The sequence below is a fragment of the Equus asinus genome, chromosome 10 (assembly GCF_041296235.1).
Source record: "Equus asinus isolate D_3611 breed Donkey chromosome 10, EquAss-T2T_v2, whole genome shotgun sequence".
NCBI lineage: Eukaryota > Metazoa > Chordata > Mammalia > Perissodactyla > Equidae > Equus > Equus asinus.
Window position 1 is genome coordinate 48,265,234 of NC_091799.1, and position 23,972 is coordinate 48,289,205.

At 51.1% G+C, this 23,972-nt stretch overlaps 3 protein-coding genes and 1 long non-coding RNA gene across 6 annotated transcripts in view; 2 read left to right on the forward strand and 2 right to left on the reverse strand.

Annotated features, from left to right (window-relative positions):
• Nucleotides 1-5,619, reverse strand: part of LOC106846974 (uncharacterized) — a 32,160-nt gene extending 26,541 nt beyond the window's left edge. The window contains exon 1 of one of the 2 annotated variants that reach the window (XR_011506362.1): nt 5,493-5,619. This is a non-coding gene — a long non-coding RNA (uncharacterized lncRNA). Of the gene's footprint in view, nt 1-5,439 lie in introns of both variants that reach the window. The other variant, XR_011506361.1, reaches the window with a different exon arrangement.
• A 2,181-nt stretch (nt 5,620-7,800) lies between these two features.
• RGP1 (RGP1 homolog, RAB6A GEF complex partner 1) lies at nt 7,801-12,839 on the reverse strand. Its single transcript, XM_014866044.3, has 9 exons — nt 12,581-12,839; nt 12,058-12,192; nt 11,547-11,683; nt 11,173-11,256; nt 10,922-11,071; nt 10,501-10,647; nt 10,175-10,302; nt 9,797-9,986; nt 7,801-9,271 (listed from the first exon to the last, which is right to left on the reverse strand). Exons 2-9 carry the CDS (start codon nt 12,171-12,173, stop codon nt 9,048-9,050), a joined length of 1,176 nt encoding a protein of 391 aa, XP_014721530.1. The 5' UTR covers nt 12,174-12,192; nt 12,581-12,839; the 3' UTR covers nt 7,801-9,047.
• Nucleotides 7,811-8,826, forward strand: MSMP (microseminoprotein, prostate associated). The gene is made up of 3 exons (XM_014866045.3): nt 7,811-7,943; nt 8,165-8,273; nt 8,646-8,826. The coding sequence occupies exons 1-3, from the start codon at nt 7,814-7,816 to the stop codon at nt 8,824-8,826; spliced, it is 420 nt and encodes a 139-aa protein (XP_014721531.1). The 5' UTR covers nt 7,811-7,813.
• Nucleotides 12,840-12,848: 9 nt separating the features above from the next.
• Nucleotides 12,849-23,972, forward strand: GBA2 (glucosylceramidase beta 2). Of its 2 annotated transcripts, XM_014866051.3 has the most exons (17): nt 12,849-13,548; nt 16,665-16,756; nt 17,040-17,155; nt 19,247-19,465; nt 19,779-20,018; nt 20,233-20,335; nt 20,494-20,647; nt 20,739-20,864; nt 21,063-21,235; nt 21,455-21,559; nt 21,756-21,863; nt 21,965-22,116; nt 22,229-22,335; nt 22,471-22,613; nt 22,693-22,808; nt 22,903-23,094; nt 23,388-23,972. In XM_014866051.3, the coding sequence occupies exons 1-17, from the start codon at nt 13,229-13,231 to the stop codon at nt 23,664-23,666; spliced, it is 2,745 nt and encodes a 914-aa protein (XP_014721537.1). In that variant the 5' UTR covers nt 12,849-13,228; the 3' UTR covers nt 23,667-23,972. The 2 variants fall into 2 exon arrangements, with proteins under 2 accessions (XP_014721537.1, XP_044635181.1); XM_044779246.2 differs by lacking the exon at nt 19,779-20,018 and having other exon boundaries at nt 12,987-13,548.

Consider the following 23,972-nt stretch of genomic DNA (forward strand, 5'->3'; position numbering starts at 1 on the left):
GTGGGGGGTGAGGCAGGATTTTGCCTTCCAGGGTACATCTGGTAATGTCTGAAGACATTTTTGGTTGTCACAACTGAGAAGTTACCTCTAACATCTAGTGGGGAGCGGCCAGGGATGCTGCCAAACATCCTACAGTACACAGGAAGGTCTCCCACAACAAAAGACTATCCAGCCCAAGATGTCAGTGCCGTGGTTGAGAGGATACTCTGCCCTGCAACTCCATCACCCCCAATCCACAGAAATCAGCGCTCCACACACAGATTTAGGGCACGGCAGAGACTTACGTGAGGTTCCTGCAAAAATCTGAGACCTCAAAAATGAATTTTTAAAAAAATAGTGAATATTATTAAAGATATGAATAAGGAGGAGAAGAGAACAAGAGACAAAAAAGGGAGGTAGGTATGGCTAACAATGGTGAGCCAAAAGGGAAACAACGGAGGACAAAGCACTGGGTGACAACAGAAGCAAATGAATGCCACTTCCTCTGTGGGTATGGCCTATCCATATGGAGAAGACTGGTAAAGAGAAGCTAAACCTATTAAAAATAACAGATGAGCAAAAAAGTGAAAAACAAAAATGAAAGAAAAATGGATGAAGGAACTGTGAAGCAGTAGCTTTAGGATTTGTCAAGCATACATCTGGGATGAAAAAAAGACATTAGAGATTGTTCTGCAAAAGAATGCTACACAGGAGCAGCCTGGTGGCGTAGTGGTTAAGTTCACGTGTTCCACTTTGGTGGCCCTGGGTTGACAGGTTCGGATCCAGGGCACGGACCTACGTACTACTCATCAAGCCACCTACACACCACTTACCAAGCCACGCTGTGGCAGTATCCCAAATACAAAGTAGAGGAAGATTGGCACAGATGTTAGCTGAGAGCCAACCTTCCTCACCAAACAAACAAACAAACAAAGCTAAATAAAGACTCTTCAGCAATGATAAAAGAAAATGAGAGGAGTCCTAGGAGGAGGTCAGGAATTATGTGAGAAAGGAAAAAAAAAATTATTTATGACCTTCTAGCCCTAACCATGCCCCAGAAAGATTGCGTCCAGAAAAAGTTCCTTGGTTTTACTGAGCAGAGATAATGAAAGGGAAGGGAAGTTGGAGAAAGAGATGCACAACGAAGAGCTCTTCTCCAGGGGAGAGAGATGGAGGTAGTGCTCAGAGAGAACGGAAGAGTAGGCTCCAAGAGGAGAAGGGAAGATGTTGCTGCGAGAGAAGGGCAGGGAGAAGGGAGAGACGTGGCAGCCACTGTAGGAAGAGGGACTTTAGGGACCCTTCCTCCTAGTGACAGAGAGATTGAATGACGATTGTTTTTTTTTTAATTTTTGCTTTTGAGATATAGGAGATGAGATATAACCTCCAACTTCTACCCGTTCTAAGAAACCTTCAATAAAAACTGACATTACTCATCATGGCTTTGGGGGTTGGGTTCGTGTTTTTCCTCAGTTGTGACAACATGTAAGTCTGGCCTCCATAGAGATCAAGAGCGCAGCTACACGTTTTACCATGCCTAAGACCACCATCAGACATCTGGAGTAGCCAAAAGACAACCATGTGACAATGTGCTAACTCCTAGAGTTTAGAGCTGCACTAACACAAGAGTTGCTCACCTCATTTGGCTATTTAAATTTAAATTAACTAAAATTAAATAAAATCTCAAAATTCCATTCCTCAGTCACACTAGCCACATTTCAAGTGCTGATTAGCCACATGTGGCCAGCGACTACTGATTAGACAGGACAGGTAGAGAACATTTCCATCATCACAGAAAGTTCTCTGGGACAGTGTTGGAGGAAAGAAAAAAGCTTAGACAAATAGCTAACAAAAAACAAACCCTTTTCAAATCTTTAAAGAGCTGCCACATTGAAAAATAAGATTTCTTCCATATTGTTTCAACGAGCAAAACTAGGGGAAAAATTAAATGCAAAGGCAAGGCAGAGTTCAGCTTAATAACCCTCTAGCCACTGAAGTTGGGTAACGGGAGATGGGCAGCCTCCACCGCAGGAGTAACCCACTCCATTCAGTAGAGACAGGCAAGCAAAGACCTACTTGATCACCTTTCAGAGATAACAAAGAACTAGATGCCTTCTAAGTATCTAGTTTTGAGTCTATAATTTTAAGAAAAGAGCAATTTACAAACGAGATAAAAGTAAGAGTCATAAATGGAATTTTAAAAGTCACTACTACCACAAGTAGACTGTGGAGCAGGCAGGAAAAATTAAAGCATAGAAGTAGATAGGGAATTTAGTCAAAACTTAATGGTGGTTACCTGGGGGTTAATTATTGTTGGTGAAGGCTATCATGAATATAATCTGTAAGCAGAAAAAAATAATAAAGAAAAATTTGGTAAGTGGTTCCAATGGTGCAGGGACAAGACAGGAAAACTTCAATATGAGTTACTAATGAAAACTTGACTATAGGGGCCAGCTCCGTGGCGGAGTGGTTAAGTTCGTGTGCTCCGCTTCAGTGGCCCAGGGTTCCACTGGTTCAGATCCTGGGCGCGGACATGGCACTGCTTATCAGGCCATGTTCAGGCGGCATCCCACATGCCACAACTGGAAGGACCCTGAACTAAAATATACAAGTATGTACTGGGCGGGGGGGGTGGGGGGGGGGGAGAAAAAGCAGGAAAAAAAAAAAAGATTGGCAACAGTTGTTAGCTCAGGTGCCAATCTTAAAAAAAAAAAAAAAAGTGATTATAGTTGAAATCACTACTACAACCAGAGAATTTTTTATATTCTCTGACAGAGAGAATACTGGGCTGTTTGGGTATAACCATTGTACGTTCCTGGGACTCTGGCCCCTCCATCCCATCTTCCTGCTATTCACCACAGCCTTACAAGTCATCTCTCTCAACTGTGAAACTCAGCCTCCTTCATGAAGTCTTCATCTTCACAGGAATGACTCTCTCCTCTCATCATTCTTGTCTGAATACAGAACGCCAAAGGATGCTGTCTCTTAACCTTCTATCCTAGCTATACATTTACCCATCCTCATCTTCCACCCCAAAATGTCTTTGGCTTGATTATAATGTAATATACTGAATACATATTCATATTCATATATTGACTTATGGTTCTATTATCTGTGCGTTTTAGTATGTATGTGTACACGAGAACATTCATGTACACACACGTGATAACATCTATTTTTGGTAAGCATTTATGAACATGGCACTAGGATTTTGAAATTCATTATACAGTACCTACCACAACACCAAGCTTAAGTGTTCGCTCATCGGACCTTACAGTAATGGTCATGCCATGCTTCTAGATGCAAAATGTTGGAAGAAGAGACTGAAATAGATGTGAATTTGAAAACTTTTTTTCTTGTAGGAAAAATAATGGAAACAAGCATCTTCTGCTGTGTCTAGAGGAAGAATGCTTAATCACAAAGGGAAGATTGAAGCCTCAGTGAAAGCAAGCCTAAAAGTTTACAAACACTGCAGAATAAGAAAAAGGTGATAGAAGAGGAAGACAGAAGTGGATCATGCAGAACAAAGGAGGCCTAACCTCTTAAAAATCTGCGGTCTTACTGAAGAGAAAGGAGGAAAAAGAGAAGATTTCAATAAGAGTGTGAAAGATGGAAGAGAGCCAGAAAGGGCTGTAGGCTTTAAAAAAAAAATCAATGAAGAAGTAGTGGTGTATGTTGGCAAAAAGAAGTGTGGAGTTGAGGGGAGGGAGAGAATTTATAGGAGAGGAAATTGGTGTGAAGTTTCCCTCTAAAGATGCCCAGCAGAGCAAAGAGAGAATGAAGGCAATAAAGTGGGCTAGGGCTGAACCAACACAGGGGAGAGCAACAGGGCCCAAAGCAGGAAGTTATTTTCTTTTTTTAAAATTAATTGTCCCAGTTTTTCTTGCTTGGGGCCAAAGGCAACTGTAGGATTTAAGAATCTTTAAAACAATTATAAAGATCCTAATCCTTGCAATTGCCTGTGGCCCAAGATAACATAAATTATAAAGATCGTGACAGAATTAGTGTCAGTTTCTGAGACAAGTACCAAATACCATTGTACAGCTGATTTTAAAAGACAAATCAGATGAATAAATTGCTATGTTATAGAAATACTATCATGAATAACAGCTTTAGCTTTCTCTTTTTACCAGCTACAGAGTAAATACAGAAACTTTATAGTTACATACACGATCACAGAAGATAATGAGTAACCTAACATATATGGTAAAACTGAGTTACTTGTCTTTGTATACCGTAGCCCAATGCCGCCACTCCAAGAAATGCTTCACTTGGTTCAGGTACACAGACAGGTGAAAGGGCTGCACAGAAGAGTGAAGGTTAAAAATAAAGACCATAAGATGAGGAAGAGAAAAACTAGAAGTGCTAGCTACTGATATAAGAATAACTGAGGCATTACCACAAAATTCAGTCAAGTCAGCGAGGGAAAAATGGCACAAAAGCAAGACAAAGATTCAACACCATATAACTAATCTTCATAATCTTACTTGGGGTTTTTAATCAAGTATTCAATCAGATTTTTCAACTTTTCTATTTTTAAAAATTCAACGATATTAAGTCACTTGGTAAATGTAGTAATGCAATTTTACACGATTGTAAAACTTAGGGGACCGATGCCTAATTCTTTGGCAGGCAGTAATGCTGGACACAGATAACCTTGCCTTTAAGGCTCTCCCGACTCTTCCTGCTTCGAGACCACAGAGTCTACCTGTGAGGCCAACTGCGGATTCCTCATTCCGGTATTGCAAGCCTTTGATGACCTGGCCACAACTGTACCCAGATAACCCTAACCCCGCTGCTCCCGAAACCTCCCCTCTCTCTCCGGGCACTCAGGCTTCTGAACAGACCTCGTCCCTGGGGGTCGGCCCTGTCCACCTGCCCAACCGATGCGGAAGCCCCGCACCTACAGGCCCCGTCCCTCCCCTCGCCGAGCTCGCCAGGGCCTTCTCCCGGGCCCTCGCGGCCCCCCGGGCGCCCCGCCGGCCTCGTGCAGGCTGCAGTCCTGCCTTCGGCGTCCAGGGCGTGCTTCACGCCGGGACAAGCGCAGGCCCTGGACCCCCTGTGGCTCCCCGCTCAAACCTCTCGGGCGCACCCCCGCCCAGCGGCACAGCGGCTGCCGGCGTCGGAAGTGACTCACTTCCTGAGCGCGCACCTGCCCGGGGGCTGGCGCGCCGCCCGCCCGGGCCTCCGGCGGATGTTTGTCCTGCCCCCGCAGGCAGCGTGCGCCAACCGCCGCGCCCCCTGCCACTGGCGGCCCCTCCGGCTCTGCCTCGGCCAACCCGAAGTTGGGCTCTAACCACCGACACCCTTACACACGCGCGTACACAGCCACAAGCTACACAGATGCACACAGGAGCGTGCACACCAGCAGCCAGGCCAGTGGGCTCAACCAACACCTCCCCGCCGCCCCCCAACTTCTGGGAAAGGGATCCTTTCCAGAAGCCCCCTACTGCCCCTATATACCTACGTCATCTTCACTGCAGGCGGCTAACTCGCACTTCTCCAGTCCCCATTACCTTAAACACACCAATCCATGCTGGGCCCCCTTTGCCTTCCAGCATCACTACTGTCATAGCTTCGAGCTCCCCACTCATGTCCGCCCCCTATTGGGTTGGCTACAGGTTGCAGGAGCAGAAGGTAGTCTATGGTCCAGATTTCCAGGGTGTCAGCTGGTGGCCCCCATCCAGAAAGACAGCAGCAGAGCTACTGACCACTGACAAGGCTTTTGGCCCCTTGTGCTAGACAGGCTTTCTAATCCACCTGCTCCAGCCAAGAGAGCAGCCCACGGCCCTGCCTCCCACGTGCCAGCCTGCATCAGGAACGCTGCTTCAACCCTGTTTTCTTTTTTCTCTTGGTACTCCTCTGGAACCAAAAAGCTATCAAACCTGACTAGGGTGAATGTGTGGTACAGTCTGCACCTCCATGCACTTAAGCTGTCTTCTCGGAAGAGGACAGAGAGTTTGAGGTGGACTGATGAGGTTGCTTCTGAATGGTGAAGACGTGAGAAGGCAGGGTAACCCTCTAAAAAAGTCAGCCAGAAATAATGTATCTGATCCACTGGGTGACAGGTAGTGGGAGTCTTGGAGTGACAGGGACTAGAGACTTAGAAGGAAAAATGGAATAAAGGCCAAAGTGATTGGCCCTCTAAGTAGGAGAGGGCTAGCTGGAACAGGGGTCTTTGAAGTATGGGGAGAAAAAAGAAATCTAGTTTGGCCAGTGGCTCTTAGTACCAAAGAGATGGCCATTATGAGAGTAGTCAGAAAGAACTTGAGAGTTCACATGAGTGGGGATGGGAAGAATGGATCAGAATCCTAACAAGAAAAACAGGAGTCCTAAATTTAGCTGGAAGGATGATGAGAAAATGATACGTCTTCCCAGGAAAGAAGTGAGGGTACTGACCTGGGGAAAGTAGTTCTATCAGCAACACAGTTTCTCAAACCAGACATTTAGAATTTCAAGGGACAAGGACTAAAACCAAAATGCTCCTGCAGGTATGACAGGGAGCATGACTGTGAAAGGGGCAGAAGTCTATGCCAGGAGATAGCAGCCCTATCTGTGTACACAGAGCTGCTCAATGTCATTCAAAGAAAGGAATGTCCAGCCATTTTGTCTCTGAGCTCTAACACCAATCACAGTAGTTAATGTTTTTCTGAGGGCTATGTGGCAGGGACAGATCTCACTTAATCCTCCTAACAACCCTGAGTAGTATTACTATCCCAATTTACAGATAAGGAAACAGGCTTAGAGAGGTGAAGTCACTTGCCCAAGGTCACATAGCTGGTATGTGGAGTCAGGATCTGATTCTAAGTAGTCTGACTCTACAGCCCACGCTCTTAATCACCCATGTTGGGGTTCTCCAGAACCTGCAGGAAACTCAAGAGGACATCAGAGGATACATTCCTAAAACCTCATTCCATAATGTACAGGAGGAAAGAGGGCACCTCTGTGAAACTGGAGTGACTCCTACCATTAGGGCATCTAGAGGAGATGCCCCTCTTTGAAACCACCATCCCCAGATATGGGGAGATCATGTATCTGCTATATGGTTAAGGGTATTGAACAATGGACAGTTCACCTCTGGCAGGCCTGAGGAAAAGAGACACCCAGCTCACCTCTGAGGGGCTGCCATGCCTCTAGAACAGAAAGACCCTGCCCTAGGATCTGAGAGAAACATTCTCCACTCCAGGTGCCCCTTCGCTCTCCTGGAGCCTCTGGCCGTCGCACCCTACTGCAGCTCCTCGGTTTGGCTGGAACACAAGATTAGCCATCCCCAGGAAATGCCTCCCTCCGGTCCAGGCAGGGATCCCAGCATACACAGAGAGAGAGAGAAAGAGGGAGAGGGAGAGAGAGAAGGGGGTGTGTGTGTGCGGTGTGTGTGTGTTGGGGGAAGGGGGGGAGACGGTGGAATGCAACCTTCTCTCCAGGTCAGGGAAGAGATCTGGGGACCAGCTGGGGGCCCTCACCCCACACAGCTCCTTGCTGAGGAAGTGCCCAGTCCAGCACCCCTTCCACGGCCACCTCCCTCCCCCTAGCTGCACCCGGGGCATGAATCAGCTCTCACAGCTTGTTAAAGCTAGACCTCTTGTTTTCATGCCCTCACCTCAGGAAACAGAGTTACAGCTTTTCCAGCTCTCCTCAGCAGGGGGCCAGGGTCCTCACTTTATAAACATCCTCAAGCCTGTGAGAGCAGAGGGCATAGAGATGGTATGAGACAGGAGCCCAAGGGAGAAAGACAGAAACTAAGACTCAAGAAGAGAAACAAAGAAAAGCCAAGGAGACAAGACCTGAGTAGCCTGAACAGAAGCCAAGAAGGGTCTGAGAGGGCTGTGCTGCAGAAATGGTCCTAAGGATGCCCCGGACCGGACAGGCTAAGGGGATCCTGGGAGGCTGGGGGATCATCTGCTTGGTGATATCTCTGCTCCTCCAGCACCCAGGAGTCCACAGCAAGTGCTACTTCCAAGCTCAAGGTAAAGCTGGGTGAGGTGTTAGGAAAGGATGAAGACATGGAGTTGGGGGGTGGGAGGGACTCAGAGGTGATCCTGTATCAGAATACCCAGACCCTCTACCTTGGAAGCAGGAGAGAGTGAATACGGGGCTAGTGTGCACTTACTCTCCCCAGCTCCAGACCACAGTGCTTGTGTCTGCCCCACCACTCCCCCAAACACTAACATTTCCTCTTCCTCCCTAGCTCCCTGCCACCATGAGGGGAAGTATTTTACCCTGGGTGAGTCTTGGCTCCGCAAGGACTGCTTCCACTGCACCTGTCTGCATCCCATCGGTGTGGGCTGCTGTGACACGTGAGTGACCAAGGACAGCCAGAGAATGGCTCTGACCTGAATGACTGAGGGATGGCCAGGGAGTGACTAGATTGCTCTGATGTGAGAATGAACAGAACAGCAGTATGAGACTGGCCAAACCTGAAGGTACCAAAAAGAGTGTGAAAGATACGGCTTCAGGCTACAAAGTGAGGGAGGTAGGGGTAGGTCTGGAGGAAAAATATTTCTGCTATGAAATGAAAACATTCATATATAGTAGGCAAGAGCTTACTTAAGGGGACCAAGGGGGCACTAAGGGAAGATATGGGAGGAATGCTGGGAGAGGGGATGTGGGGCAGGGAAAAAGGTGGTCTTTCTCTGTGCTGACTCCTTCCCCATTCTTTGGTTCCACAGGTCCCAGCATCCCATTGACTTCCCGGCTGGGTGTGAGGTACACCAGGAGGCCGGCACCTGCCAATTCTCCCTGGTGCAAAAATCTGACCCTCGGCTGCCCTGCAAAGGGGGAAGGCCCAACCTAGAGTGGGGCTCAGCTAACACCCCTGTTCCTGGGGCTCCTGCTCCCCACTCCAGCTAAACTCAACTGATCACTCTTCTGCTGACTGCCCACTGCTGCTGCCACTTCCAGGGAAACCACTAGCAGCTGCCAGTTTATTCTGAATAAATTAATGCTACAGCTGAAAGCCTGTCTCTCATTGTCTGTGCCGCTGGACTCCAGATGGAAAAAGTAGGCCCTACTAGAGTCCAGGTGCTGAGTTCTCAGTATCCAGAAGAAAGTAGCGCCATGGTGGGCCAGTTTCAGATGGTTATGGTGCTGGTACTGGGGCCTGGGGCCGCATATGAGGCCAGGGTAGGGCTTGTAGGCAGCACTTTGATGGGCAGGTCCCAGCTGAAGGTGTCTACGGGCACTTGCTCAGGCCCTGTCCAAGTGACAGGCTCGGGCTGTTCCATGGGAGGTAGGAGCACCAAGCCTGGTTCTCGAGATGTTACAAATTCAAAATGCAACCGCCACTTCAGGGATACTGTGGGGAAAAAGGACAAAGGCCGAGGCATTAGAAGCCAGAAGTAAACACCAGTAATGGGATGTGGTTAGCAAATGAGAAAAACCCTGCATTCAGGAAGAGGAGAAATCATGGGGCAGGGAGCTAGGATCAAGGGTTTCTCTGAAGAAATCGAGTGTTAAGCAGAAATGTGACAAGAAGGATAGCAGTCTCAAGTACATAAAAACCCAAGTGTGGGACAGTCAAGACTTGGTAACTTGAAGTAAATGCACCAAGGAATCAGAGATTGGTGCATCAGAGTGTCCTAGGAGGTAGGGGAAGGAAGGAGATCTGCAAAGCTGTTAAGAGTTTAGGGGTCCGTGCATCTAGAAAACGGGCAGAGGTTGAAGGTCTGAGAACATGTTAAGGGGTGGAAGCTGGACATGGGTATGTCTGGGAGTGTGTTAGGAATCAGGATCCATTACACTCCACCTAAGCACAGCATTTTACACACACAGTCCCCGCTCTACCCCCCTCCCCCACTTCCAATAATGGTCGGGGTCTCACCAATAGCTGTGCAGAAGCCTGGAGTGGAGCTGAGAGGGATGGGGAGGGAGAAGCTGGTTCGGGTGGTATGCAGGCAGGACTCCTGGTGCCGGGCATGAGTCACATGGGACACAGAGGGGGCACCACCTGCCCCGCGACGCCGCTGATACTCGGGCTGCACACGCTCCTCAGTCTGTAAGCTTACCGAAAACTGGGAGCAAGAAAAGAAGTGCTGACTCCAGGTGAGAGGGCAGCCCAACTTCACGCTGTATTCCCAAAGGGACCCTGTGTGATCCCACTACCCACTTCCACGTACCACCACTCTTTATGCAGGCTCCTCCCCTCCTTCCACCCTAGCCCTTCAGGCCTAAGAGCCCCAAAGCCCCTCTCCCTTCTCACCTGCAAACAAGCTACAGTTCCTTCCCCTAAGTTTAAAGTCCCCACCACGTCCTCGCCGAGTCTGTATACAGATTTGAAGATGCCAAATGTCCCAATTTTTCCTCGGCCATCACTGATATTGTATAGATCTGGGGAGAATGGGAGACTGTGTAAGCCTGGAGTCCACATTGGGAAATGTCCAGGACTGGGAGGGGCCAAAGGTGAGACTTCTCTTTATAATCGGAGACGACACAGTGAATCTTCAGAAGTATGTGGCTGTTGGGAGAATCTGTCTAAGGAATACTTTGATGGGGGTTAGGAGGGGATAATTCTGAAAGGACTCTCACGGAGGCTGCGGCAGGATGTGGCAGCCATGAGGCGCTCCCCGGCCAGCTCAGCGAGCCATGAATCCTTCTTCCCACCTTCATCCTCCTCCAAGAATGGACTGGATGGAGCTACAGCCTCATCCTGAGGAAACCGGGTATCTTGAAAGCCTAGAGAGAGAATGAGTGGAAAGGCAGTGCTCGTAGGGAACAGAGATGAGAGTAGATTAGGGTCATAGACTCCAATCTGAGAGAGCTGAAAGAAAGGGGAGCCACGCCTGAGGTTCACATCTCAATCTCTTCTCCAGAACCCTCCCTCCCAACTCCCTAAGACCTTCCCTAACACCAGGAGGCTTCCTTCCAGCCCCTCTCACAAGCCCTCTAACGATGATTTCTGCTTTGGTGAGGCTCTTCCCCATCCTTCCCTCCAGGAACCCTTACTTACCGGTCAGCACAAGAACCCTCAGAGGGACCCTGAGTAAAGTGATGGGTGAGTTGACACGCTGGCAGCCAATGGTCAATTTGTAGACATACTTGACTGACTGACCCCGAAAGGAGGGTGGTCCCTCTATGGGCAGCACTTCACTGTAGGAGTCTGGTTGGGAAGTAGTAGTCAGGGCAGCCGGGGGTAGCCAGCGATGTCCTCCCTCCAGGAGCCTTAGAAGGCAATCCAGGGGTGGGAAGGCAGTCACTCACATGATTTGGACTCTCCAGGGTCTAGCCTCAGGTCACAGAATAGGATTTTTGGTGGAGTGGAAAGGATACACTGACCCCTCTCACCTAAAAAAGATAAGACAGACTGGAATTTAATGACCCTGTTTGTCCCGTACTTGAGGCTAGCACACAAGTGGGGGCGGTAAGCGCTGCCAACAAAGGGCAGCCCAAACTAAACTATTCCTCTTTTCTTCTTGTGAGATAGAAAGTCTTACACCTCCAAAACAACAATTACATTCCCCCACATCCCAAATGTGACAGGGGCTATAAAATGACCCACCGGAACAATTTAACAACTTTGCCCTTAGGTGACAATGACTCCATCCCACTCCAAAGGCAAATGCCCCATCTCTAACCTCGGTGTGGTAGAAAGACAGTCTGGCTCTCAGGCTGAACATCTGGCTGACTGGAGTCAGGAGGAGGCAGTGCTACTCGACTCTCACTGGCATGGAACTGGCAGTGGATTTGGGCACTGGCCCAGGCCAGAGCCTCACTGTGGAAGGAGGAAAAGGAGGCATCAGAGGGGAGCTCCTGACAGCACAAACGTTCTTCCAAACTCCCTATCACACCGTCTGACAAGATCAACACGATGAGGTGGCTCTCCTAGGAATCAGGGAATCCAGACCCCAAAGAGAAACCATTAAAGAAAAGTATACTGTACGTAAGAAGGGGAAAGGGGGAGGAGGGAGGAAAGAAGAGACAACCACAGGTGTCAACTACACCTGTTAAATAGCCCTTTCCTACAATGAGAGCAGAATGAGCAAGAAGAGAGGGGTGTAGCTAGAGGACAACCTGAGCTGGGGTTAGCACTATCAACACCAGGCTTCCTCCCAGAAGGACCACCTTCTTCAGTAACAGCATCCCCACCTGGATGCGGAAGTGGCTGTGGGGGGCAGGGGATTGGTAACGGTCACCACACACTCCAGCGCCTCCCCCGCCAGAAACACTGGACCCCGGCTCAGTTCTGCTACCACTTCAATCATGGCAGCTCTGGACTCGGATCTAGAAGGAAACCAAGAGGGTCGAAGGTCAGTACCATGGCAGGGAGGGGTGTCTGAGGCGAGCCTGGGGGTGAGGACCCAGGAGCCGGGCGGTCAGCACTACGGTCCAGAGGGAAGCGCCGGAATTTGGGGCGCACGACGGCGGATGGAAGGCGCGGGTGGAGCTGCCTCAGTGTCCCTAGGGGGAGAGCATCGCTCTGGGTCCCAGGCCCCCCCTGCCGGCGCCGGGTTACTCCCCTACCGCCAGAACCCCGGAACCCCGAGGCCGCCTCCGCCCCCTCCATCAAGATTCCACGTCCCAGCCCAAGGCCACGCCGCCCGGCCCCTCACATCCCTAGCCCAGGCCCTCGACGATCGAAACGGGGGTCGCGGCACCCGGAGGCACTCACCTCCCGCCCCTCAAGGACCAGCCAGGTGCGCGGCGGCGGCTTCGGCGGCGCGGCGGAGGCGGGACTTCCCTTCAGCCCCTCCCCCATGGGTGCCCCTTCCGGCCGGAAGCGCCCGGCCGGCCGGACCGGAAGGGGCTCGAGTCGTCCGGCCGCCGAGGGTCACCTTCCCGAGGGCCGGCCCCTGGGCGCTGGCGCTGCCCTGGACACCGGCCGGCGGGGCCCGGCGCCCAGCCCTGGAGCGCCTGGGGCCGCGGCGGGCGGGCGGCAGGGCGGGGCCGGGGGCGGGGCGGGCGGCCGGGCCCCGGGCTCCTCCCCTCTCCGCGGGCCCAGTCGCCCTTTGGCCGGGCAAGCTGCTCACCGCGGCCCAATGACGACGAGGCCCTACCCTTCCCGCCCAGGACCCAGAGAGACGATCGAGGGGGAGCCCGAGGCGGCCTCACTGCTGTCGCCGACACCGCGGCTGCAGCCACAGCTCCCCGGCTCCACGAAGACGCCAGCTTGCCTTAGACTTCCCCAGCGCCCGGCCCTCCGGGACGGCACCTAACAACAACCGTTGCCCGCATCAGGACTTGGCTGGCGAGATACTTTGTACCAGCAGGCTCGAGGCCCGGGACCATCGAGGTGGTGGGGACCCAGGATCCAGGGAACATGGGAACCGGAGTCCTAGCCTCGGAGCAGACCGGCTGTGCCAAAGGGCATCCACAAGATACTGAAGGCACTGAGGGTATGCAGGTTACAGACTGCGAGAGCCCTGAGGACAGTCGACCCCAAAATGAGCCTGGCTACTGCGATCCAGAGGACTCTGGGCAGCTGATGGCTTCCTATGAGGGTAAAGCTAAGGGCTACCAGGTGCCTCCCTTTGGCTGGCGCATCTGCCTGGCTCATGAGTTTGCAGAGAAGCGGAAACCCTTTCATGCCAACAACATCTCCCTAAGCAACCTGATAAAGCATCTGGGCATGGGCATGAGGTGAGTAGATCCCATTGCCTAGAGTACCTTAGGCCTCAGTTTGTTCCAGCACAAGACTTCTAGCAGAGGTAGAAAGGGTAAGAAAGCAGGTGGGTGCCTTGTCCCAGTCAAGTGGCCGCTAATCCCCAGTATATTCTAAGCCCATGGTTTTGGAGGGTGAGACCAGGTCACATCTCTTTGCAACCTCCTTCCTCCCACTAACTTGTCTTTTAATCAGGAAAGAGCAGGAACATCTGGGCCTGAAGTCAGCCTTTCTCATTTAGGCTCCCTCTCGCACACTCCCTCTTTTCCAAAGACTGCCCTTTGGGATTAGCTATACTTTGTGGCAAGGTAGGAAAGGATAGTCTGGCTGCTATGGTACTGACACAATGTTGTTTTATTTGGGAGGGGGAGAGTCTCAACCCGGGACTCCCCTGAGTAGCTAGGATATTCTCTGTACCTCATTTAGGCACACCACCTTAGTGTTCCAATATCCATCAGTTTCTTTCTTCAAGCTTTAGCTCCAGGGACTGGGTGAGAGCCTGCCTGCTCTCAACCCTAAGGAGAGGGCGATGAGAGGTACTGTTCATCCATTCTGGGTAGAAAGCCCCTGATAGCAAAAGCAAAGAAGACCTCTGACCAGAGAGGCACTGCCATGGGTGTCCCCAGAGTTCTTAGTAATAGTCTTCCAGAGCTTGCCCTGGTCCATCCCCTGCCCCCACCCCCACAGTTTGCAAACACCCCAAGAGCTTATCCTGGAATGTAAAACTCCTCTAGATCCCTCCAGATCCCCACTCAGTTCAAAGACTAGTGATGAGGAGCCAAGACCTATTAACAGGAACAGGTGGATGTGAGGACAGAAAGCATGATCCTGAGTCAGTCCATACAGTAAACACAGACCCGGCAAGGAAGCATAAAGGATGGGAAACCCAGCCCCTGCAACCTCTAAAGTAGGGGCTCCTTCCCTTCCCCGGTCAGTGTGGTGGGGCTGGTGTGGGGAGGCCATTTCCCTCACTCTAGCCCTAGGCAGTGAGAAGAGCTGGACACTGCCTGGGTATCTGGCTCCTTTGCTAGTTCCTGTGGGTGGCCTGTACCAGTGAAGAGTCATCCCTCCAGGCGGCTTCTGAAACTGACACAGCCCAAATCAGACCCCAAAAGCCTTTGGGTCAAAATAGGATCTAGAGCTAGGGTACTGAGAGAAGGACACTGGGGTGCATGTGGTGGGGACATTGAGGTCAAGAACAGGTGGGCATCCTAGCCCGTCAGTCCCTAGATATGAGCTGAGTCATAGAGGTCTGAACCTATGCTCAGCCCCCCTGCACCTTGGCTCCCTACACCAGGATAGGGTGGGGATCATTGACACAGGGCTTTCAAAATGGGATGAGTTCCTGCTTTGAGGAGAAAGTAGAGGTGAGACAAGAAAGAATTCTGACTGATGATTCTTAAGTTGAGGCTGAAATTATGGAGAAGGCCGTATAGGTCAGGAATGGTCAGCTGCAAAATTAGGGAGAGAAAGGTAGACCCGAAGGGAGAGCTGAATCGGGAGCACTCTGATGAGGAGCTCCGGCAAGACAAAGTTCTTTTGGCCAGAGTGAAATAAGAAGTCAATTTTGATTGTATTCCCTTCCAGCCAGAGGCCATCCATTCAATAAATATTGAGAGCTTGTTCTATGCCAGATAACTTCATTGTTCCACCTATTTTCATATCTTGCACTTCTCCCTCGCAGCCCTAACCCCACTGCCCCTCCCTCCCTTCACCAATCCTTTCTGGCCTCTAGTTTCAAAGTCCAGTTTCCTCTAAGCTGGCAGAAAGGGTCTTCTGCCTTCCCATCATCTCATCCTTTGTCTCCCTCCCCCTCCACCAATATGCCCTCCCTGTTCTTTAATCACATTCCTCTTCCCCTTGCTCCTGTCAGTGTTCGTGTCTCTTATGCCCTATTGTTTGTAAATTCAGCAAATATGTATTGACTGCAGACCATGTGCCCTGCCCTGTGCTTGAAGCTGTGGCTAATATTCGGGTAGTCTTTGTCACAGTCTCTTTTCCCAAGGAACTTAAAAGTACGTCAGACTCACATGAGGAGCACTGAAATAATAAGACAGCATCTGATTAGGAGTTGAGGTAGTATATGTACAAGTAATGATTGCGCCTCACACAGATAATGTATTCCACTTTATGGCTTTCTTACCTATGATGTCATTTGCTCTTTCAGCCATTCCACGAGGTAGCTAGGGCAGGAAGTATCCCCATTTTGTAGATGGGGGAACTGAGGCTCAGAGGGGTCACGTACCCACTTCCGTGATTACAAGTGACGTGCTTGCACAATGGGTATAAAATGGCTGGGTAGGGAGGAGAGAGGAATTGGGAGAGGGTCTGGTGGGGCAGGGCTTGCTCAGTGAGGACCCACCCTGAGTGGGAATTTGTAGGAAGTAAAACTAGAAGATAGACTGGGACAGATGTTAGAGCCTTGAATTCCAAACTGAATCATTTGCCTATTGGATACAGAGTTGTGACAAGACCAGGAAAATGTTGGGATTTTTAGAAAGCTTTACTGGGATATTATGAGAGAGCAAAATCAGAAAGCTTACAGTTTAAATGCTGAAATAAAAATAAATAAATAAATGAATGACTTAAAAGGAAATGCCCCTAAATGTAGACACTGGTTGTCTATGGGTGGGATTTTTTTCCCCTCCACCTGGTGTAGTCTCCAGATTTTCACCTTTCATAATCAGGAAGAAAAGTAATCATTCTAACAAGAAGAAAGTTATCCTAGCAGCCCATACCTCTTGGAGGGGGAATAGTAGGTCAGGAAACCATGCTGGCCCTTTCAGACCTCAGACAGAAGCTCCTAAAGCAGTGGTAGGGGAGTCAGAGAGTTGAGGAAAGATCAGAAAGCTCCTCCTAAGGTGAACAGAGAGGAGAAGCAGACACTTCCACACTGCGAGCTGGGGTGACTGGGAAGAGGAAGGGACCTTGAACTTGTAGAGAAGTCAAGAGAAGGAGAGGTTTGGAAGTGCAGATGATGGGTCCTCGGGTCATTTAATGGGAAGTCACAGCTGTGTGTTGAGAGAGAGGCAGGTGACTGCAGCCTCAGAGACACCACCCGCCACCCTTGCACTCACACTACCACTTTCCTCAGGTACTTGCAGTGGTGGTACCAGAAGACCCAGGTAGAGAAGAAGACACCTTTCATCGACTTCATGAATTGTGTACCCCTGAGACAGATCTACGGTGAGCCTCACCCCAGCCCTGCCCTCCTCACATCTACCACAGAGCTAGGCAAAGAGGATTCCAGCTTACACAAGTGGCACTGCCCCATTGCCTAGCTGGTTATTTTTTTTCCCAGCTTTATTGAGATATAATTGATATAACATTGTGTAAGCTTAAGGTGTACAAGGTGTTGGCTTGATATCCGCACAGTTTTTAGAGGAACCCATCTTTACAGTCTAGAAAATGAGAAATGGGTTTGTTTCCTCTCCCCATGCCCCACTAACCATCCTGATTCTCTCTCTAGGTTGTCCCTTGGGTGGTATCGGGGGAGGCACTATCACACGTGGCTGGAGAGGCCAGTTCTGTCGTTGGCAACTTAATCCTGGAATGTACCAGCACCGGACAGTCATCGCTGACCAAGTAAGAGCCAGGAGGTGGAAGAGAGTTCCAGGACAGTACTTCCCCAGGCCAGGAAGGGCCTTTTGGCTAGTGTAGGATGTGGCAGTTAGATATGTCCATGACTTGGTCCAATAAGTATTTTGAGGATGCTTTCCATGTGCCCAGCCCTGTGTTAGGATGTACAATAGGAATGTGTGCTATAGGAGACACACATAGAGCACACATTCCTTGAAGGGTAAACAGCCTTGGCACCCCTGTGGCCTCCATTTCTCCAGTAAATGCTTCCTGCCTGCTTCACTGCCCCAGGTCCACCAGCTGAGCCAGTACCAAGCCACAGAGAGCACAGAGTATTCACAGATCACTTAACCTGGTTGAAAGAAATTTGGTAGGCCCAGAAGGGAAAACAAAACCAAAAGCCTACAAATCCATGGGGAAAAGATGCGGAGACCACCCACTACTCACCCTGATTTGCCAGCCTTCAGCCAGAGGTCAGCTCTTCTGCTGGTGCTCTGAAGCTTCACTTCTTTTCCCTCTTTTCCTTTCATATCTGGGCCTTTAATTGCCAAAGGCCTGAGGTCTGCCTTTCACCATCTTTCTCTACTGACCTCCCATGTTGAGTTGTTCACCAAGTTCCTACTTCTTGTCTGAGGGATGCCTCCAGTTTTCAGCTCATCTTCAAAGGGGAAATGCCTAGCAGACCTTGAGTCCAATTAATGACAATGCCCTTCCCAGTTCAGGTTTACCAGCCCTGCCCAATGCTCCCAGCTTCCTTTCTGGCTCATCCCTTAGGTATCCTGAGGGGAATGCCTTCCGGAATCGTGACTCTACAGTTAAAGAAATTATTACATGCTTAGCATGTTAGGCACTGTGCTAGGCTTTTTGTATAATATTTAATATTTAAAGACAATTCTACGAGGTAAGCACCATTATTATGCCCATTTTCAGATTAGGAAACTAAGATCCAAAGAGGTTTAGTAACATGTCCAAGGGTAACATGGCTAGTAAATGGAAAGTGTTGGGATTCAAAACCAATTCTATCTCTGGTTAAGAGCTCATGATCCTAACCATTGTCTACTATTCCAAAAACATAAAAAATTATTTTATATATATATAGTAAAAATATCACACAGTTTGAACCAAGGGGAGAGACATTAATCCCTCATAGCCCCTGCCCTCCAGAAGCTTAAATTTTTCTTAAGGGACTAGGACTTTGAGAAAATGGAGACTGTGAGACCACATTACTGCCAAAACGGGAGGGACAGATAGTACACTGAGAAAAAAGGGACACTGCTGCAGACTCTGCCCATTCTCTGCCCACACATGCCAACTCTGCACAGCTCTGGTGTGGAGTCACAGGTGGAGAGGGAGACCTCAGTGAACTAGAGAGGGTCCCTGCCCCCAAAGCACCCATAGAGCAGTCAGGGAGTCAGAATGTAAATAAACACGTTTAACAGGCCAGACTAGAGGACTAGGGGGCACACAACCGAATGACTCAGTGCCTGAGGAGAGGAGATGGCATCTGACTGAGGCCTTGAAGGATGAGGGATCTCACCCGGTGGAGAATGAGCATGAGCAAAGGCATGGAGGAGAACACGTAGTGTGCTCCAGGATCAGTGAGTGAGTGACAGGACAGAACGTAGGTGCTTGAACAGCACCTGCTGTTGGTCTGATGGGTGGGGAGAGGCCAGATCAAGAGGGGCCCTGGAAGCCAGGTGGAAGAGTTTAGACTTTAGCCTCAGGGCCACTGAAAGCCACAGGGAGTCACTGAAACATAAACATGGAGTGACATATCTTGATGTGTCTCTAAGAATGATCATTCTGATACCCAGATGAGAAGGGGCAGAGAGTAAGAGGAGAGATGGTGAGGGCCTGGGTTAGGGCACTAGGACCACAGTAGTGAGATGGAGGAGGAACCAGGGAGAGAGATGAAGGAGGCACGACTTGGTGGTGACTCACCGGGCTTGGATAACAGGCCTCGGGGTGAGTGAGGCTGGTAGTGCAGTGGTAACCATTGCAGGCTCTGGAAGGGGAGGGGCTGCTTTGAGGGGAGGGAGACTAGTCTGAGGTGCCTGTGGGTTACCCCAGTGCAGCCTGTCTGCCTTCTTGGTTTAGTTCACAGTGTGCTTGCGTCGGGAAGGGCAGACTGTATACCAGCAAGTCCTATCCGTGGAGCGCCCAAGGGTCCTGCGCAGCTGGAACTGGGGCCTGTGTGGGTACTTTGCATTCTACCATGCCCTCTATCCCCGAGCTTGGACTGTCTATCAGCTTCCTGGCCAGAATGTCACCCTTACCTGCCGCCAGATCACACCCATCTTGCCCCATGACTACCAGGTGAGGCTCCCCCTCTGTGTTTCCTCCATTGCCCTCCCTTCCCCAGGATCTGTCTCTGCTGGAAATTCCATGACCTATGAGAAAGTGGTTGGAACCCCGAATATCACACCGCTTTCCCAGGACCACCACCCAATTGGTCTTCTGTCTCCTCATAGACAGCCTGCCTGGGAATATAGGGAGATGCAACTGGAAGATAAGAGAGCGTATACTGGGGAGTATTTGAGTCAGGTCCTCGGTGCCCAGGACTGATCCTGCGGAGTAGGGCCAGGAGGGGCTACACTGGGACCATCTGAGACTGATTTCTTGCTCTCAGGACAGCAGCCTGCCTGTTGGAGTCTTTGTGTGGGACGTGGAGAATGAAGGAGATGAAGCCCTAGATGTTTCCATCATGTTCTCCATGCGGAATGGCCTGGGGGGTGGAGATGATGCCCCAGGGGGTTTGTGGAACGAGCCCTTCTGTCTGGAGCAGGATGGGGAGACCACACAGGGGCTGCTGCTGCACCATCCAACCCTCCCAAATCCCTACACGATGGCTGTGGCTGCACGACTTACGGTACAGAGGAGATGCCCTGTGCACCGTGCCCCGCGCGCCCCCCCCCCCACCCCGCGCCCATGTCTCTTCATTTCCTCTACTCCTAAGTCCCACTCTCACCACAGCCCATAAGCCTCTGGACCTTGGAGGTGGGAGGTCTCACAGAGCTGGAGAGTTAGTCAGAAGCCAGCATACCTGTGAAGCTTCCCTCACAAAATCTTTGGCCCCTTAACAGGCAGATACCACGGTAACCCACATCACAGCCTTTGACCCTGACAGCACTGGGCAGCAGGTGTGGCAGGATCTACTTCAGGATGGACAGCTGGACTCCCCCGCTGGTGATGAGGGGTTGGACAGGGAGCTGGTGGGAAGAGAGCTTGTCCCAGTCTTGGGAGGAGGGATGGAAGGACTGGTAATGAATGGGCCTTGTTCCCATGTTAGGGATTGCTGGGGCTCAAGGGAGCACCTGTGCTGATTGCCCTTGTGCCTCTCTCAGGCCCAAGCACTCCTACGCAGAAAGGGGTAGGCATTGCTGGGGCTGTGTGTGTTGCTGGCAAGCTGTCACCTCGAGGCCGGTGCCGCCTGGAGTTCTCACTGGCTTGGGACATGCCCAGAATCATGTTTGGAGCTAAGGGCCAGGACTACTACAGGTGAGGGGACGGAGAAAGGATAGGCATCCCAGGTGCTGGGGCTCTGACTTGGAGCCTGTGTTCTCATCCCTCCCCTTTCTTTCCACCCCAGGAGGTACACAAGGTTCTTTGGCCCTGATGGTGATGCAGCACCCGCCCTTAGTCACTATGCACTGTGCCGGTATGCAGACTGGGAAGAGAGGATCTCGGCTTGGCAAAGCCCTATATTGGACGACAGGTGCCAGTGGGGCCCATCTCTTGCCTTTCTCCCAGGCACTCACACTCCACCTGGGACTTCTGATTCACTCTCCACCCACCAAAGTCAGCAGAGTTGGGCTGGGATTCACTTGGTACCCCCAGTTGGCTGAACTCCAGAATCCTTCCTTTACCCAGAGGTCCACTCTCATTAGCTCATTGCTTCCTCCTGACTCCCTAGATCCTTGCCTGCCTGGTACAAATCTGCACTGTTCAATGAACTATATTTCCTGGCCGATGGAGGCACAGTATGGCTGGAAGTTCCTGAGGACTCCCTACCAGAGGAGCTGGCGGGGAGCATGTGTCAGCTCCGCCCCATCCTACAAGAGTATGGCCGATTTGGCTACCTTGAAGGTACGGCTGCTGGTGGGCTGGGGTTTGGTAGGCCGTATCTGTGAGGCCAGTTACTGGCAGGATGATGGGTTTTGCCTACCCCAGGGTATTGGTTGGGATGAGGGGGTTAGTGGCAGGTGGAGTGGTGATAGTGCCCTGCCCCGAACTCTAAAGGACAAGGTAGGGAGAATATGAAGAGGAAGCAGGACTCTGTCAACAGTGTCTCCCTTATTCCTCCAGGCCAAGAATATCGCATGTACAACACATATGATGTCCACTTTTACGCTTCCTTCGCCCTCATCATGCTCTGGCCCAAACTAGAGCTCAGCCTGCAGTATGACATGGGTGAGGGTTTCTTTTGTGCCCCTTCTGTCCTCTTAGCTCCCCATACCCCTGAACCTTTGTGGTCCCTCACATTGTCTCTTTCGTCCTTCTCCCCAAACATATCTGCATCTTGCTTATTAGTTCTCCTCTGGGGTGACACACACAGCTCTGTGCCCCACCCCAGGCCTGCCCTCCATTTGTGTGTCTGCTCCCCCAGCTCTGGCCACTCTTGGGGAGGACCTGACAAGGCGACGGTACCTGATGAGTGGGGTGATGGCACCTGTGAAAAAGCGGAATGTCATCCCCCATGATATTGGGGACCCAGGTAAAAGTCCCTCCACCTCAAGGTCAGCTTTCCTCCCTCAACTTTGCATCCTCTTCCCTACCCACCAATGCAAATGAACCAGGTCCCCTCCCCTCCCACAGATGATGAGCCATGGCTCCGGGTCAATGCGTATTTGATCCATGACACTGCTGACTGGAAGGACCTGAACCTGAAGTTTGTGCTACAGATTTATCGGGACTATTACCTGACGGGTGACCAGGGCTTCCTGAGAGACATGTGGCCTGTGTGTCTGGTAAGGGGTGCGTGTGCAGTGGCCAGTGTGCCAGGGGCAGGACTGAGAGCCCAGCTGGCTATTGTTGTCTTTCCTTAGCACCTAGGTCTTCAGTATCTTGGTCCTTCTCTAGGCTGTGATGGAGTCTGAAATGAAGTTTGACAAGGACCAAGATGGACTCATTGAGAATGGAGGCTACGCAGATCAGACCTATGATGGATGGGTCACCACAGGCCCCAGGTTGGGGGGTAGGGATTTCCAGGGGACCTGAGGTGGGGAATTGGGCACCAAGGGATTGTGGGCTCAAGGCTAATTATATTGCATGAGAATGGCTGGAAATGCCTGTGTGACCCCCAAACCCATGACCCTGATCAGTGCTTACTGTGGAGGACTGTGGCTGGCAGCTGTGGCTGTGATGGTCCAGATGGCTGCTCTGTGTGGGGCACAGGACGTCCAGGACAGGTTTTCTTCCATTCTCAGCCGGGGCCAAGAAGCATATGAGAGACTGCTGTGGAATGGTGAGTTGGAGGATCCTAAGGAGTCTTAAGGCAGCCATCAGGATGCAAGGAGCCTTACTTTGCCCTTTCTCTACTCCAGGCCGCTATTACAACTATGATTGCAGCTCTCAGCCTCAGTCTCGTAGCATCATGTCTGACCAGTGTGCTGGCCAGTGGTTCCTGAGGGCCTGTGGCCTCGGAGAAGGAGACACTGAGGTGAGAGAGACTAGGAGGAGCCAGAGAGAAAGAGGAGCTTTCCCTGGAGGTGGGAAGCAACTATAAGAGACATGTTTCTGTCTTGCCCCTCTAGGTATTTCCTACCCGACACATAGTCCGTGCTCTCCAGACTATCTTTGAGCTCAATGTCCAGGCCTTTGCAGGAGGGGCCATGGGGGCTGTGAATGGGATGCAGCCCCATGGTGTCCCTGATAGAACCAGTGTCCAGTCTGATGAAGTCTGGGTGGGTGTGGTCTACGGGCTGGCAGCCACCATGATCCAGGAGGTAATGCGTTCCCTTCCCCATCCCTCTACCATGTATACCTTGGCCCCGCAAACTTCCTCAGCTATCACACTTCTGTACAGCCTAACCCACACCACCTGATCCATCTAGAAAGCCTTGCCCTTTTCCATGGCATGCATTCCATCTCCTGCCCTCAGGCTTCTCCCTGTGGAGTCAAGTTTATCTCCCCCACTAGCTGGGAGCTCTGAGGGCAGAGACCCTATTGTCTCCTTCTCTCCAGCTGAAGTGGCTATTCAGAAGTTGTCAAGTAATATGACTGCCATCTCTCCCTACAGGGCCTGACTTGGGAGGGCTTCCGGACAGCAGAAGGCTGCTACCGTACCGTGTGGGAGCGCCTGGGCCTGGCCTTCCAGACTCCTGAGGCCTACTGCCAGCAGCAGGTGTTCCGCTCGCTGGCCTACATGCGGCCACTGAGCATCTGGGCTATGCAGCTGGCCCTGCAGCAGCAGCAGCATAAAAAAGCCTCCAGGCCAACAGCCAAACAGGGCACAGGACTAAGCACAGGGCCTACATGTGGACCAAAGGAAGCCATGGCAAACCTGAGCCTAGAGTGAGCTCTCTGAACTGTAAGAGGGAGGCTCTAACAGTCCAGCCTCCAGCCTGGCCTTCCCTCCTTCTCCCTCACCAAGTCTCCTGCATCCCTGAGCCACCAGGACAATCACATCCCTTCCCTTCTCCCCACCCACCTGCACCAGTAAAGAGGGACTGAGATTGCCCAAGGCATCAGGATCACTTATTTATTTCTTTCCTCACCCCTTCCCCTCATCGCATGAAATCTTCAGGGAGGTCAGTGGATTCCCCCAGGCCCGTTCATAGGGTGATAGACACATATGGGTACAAATAAAAGACCCCAAAAGCCA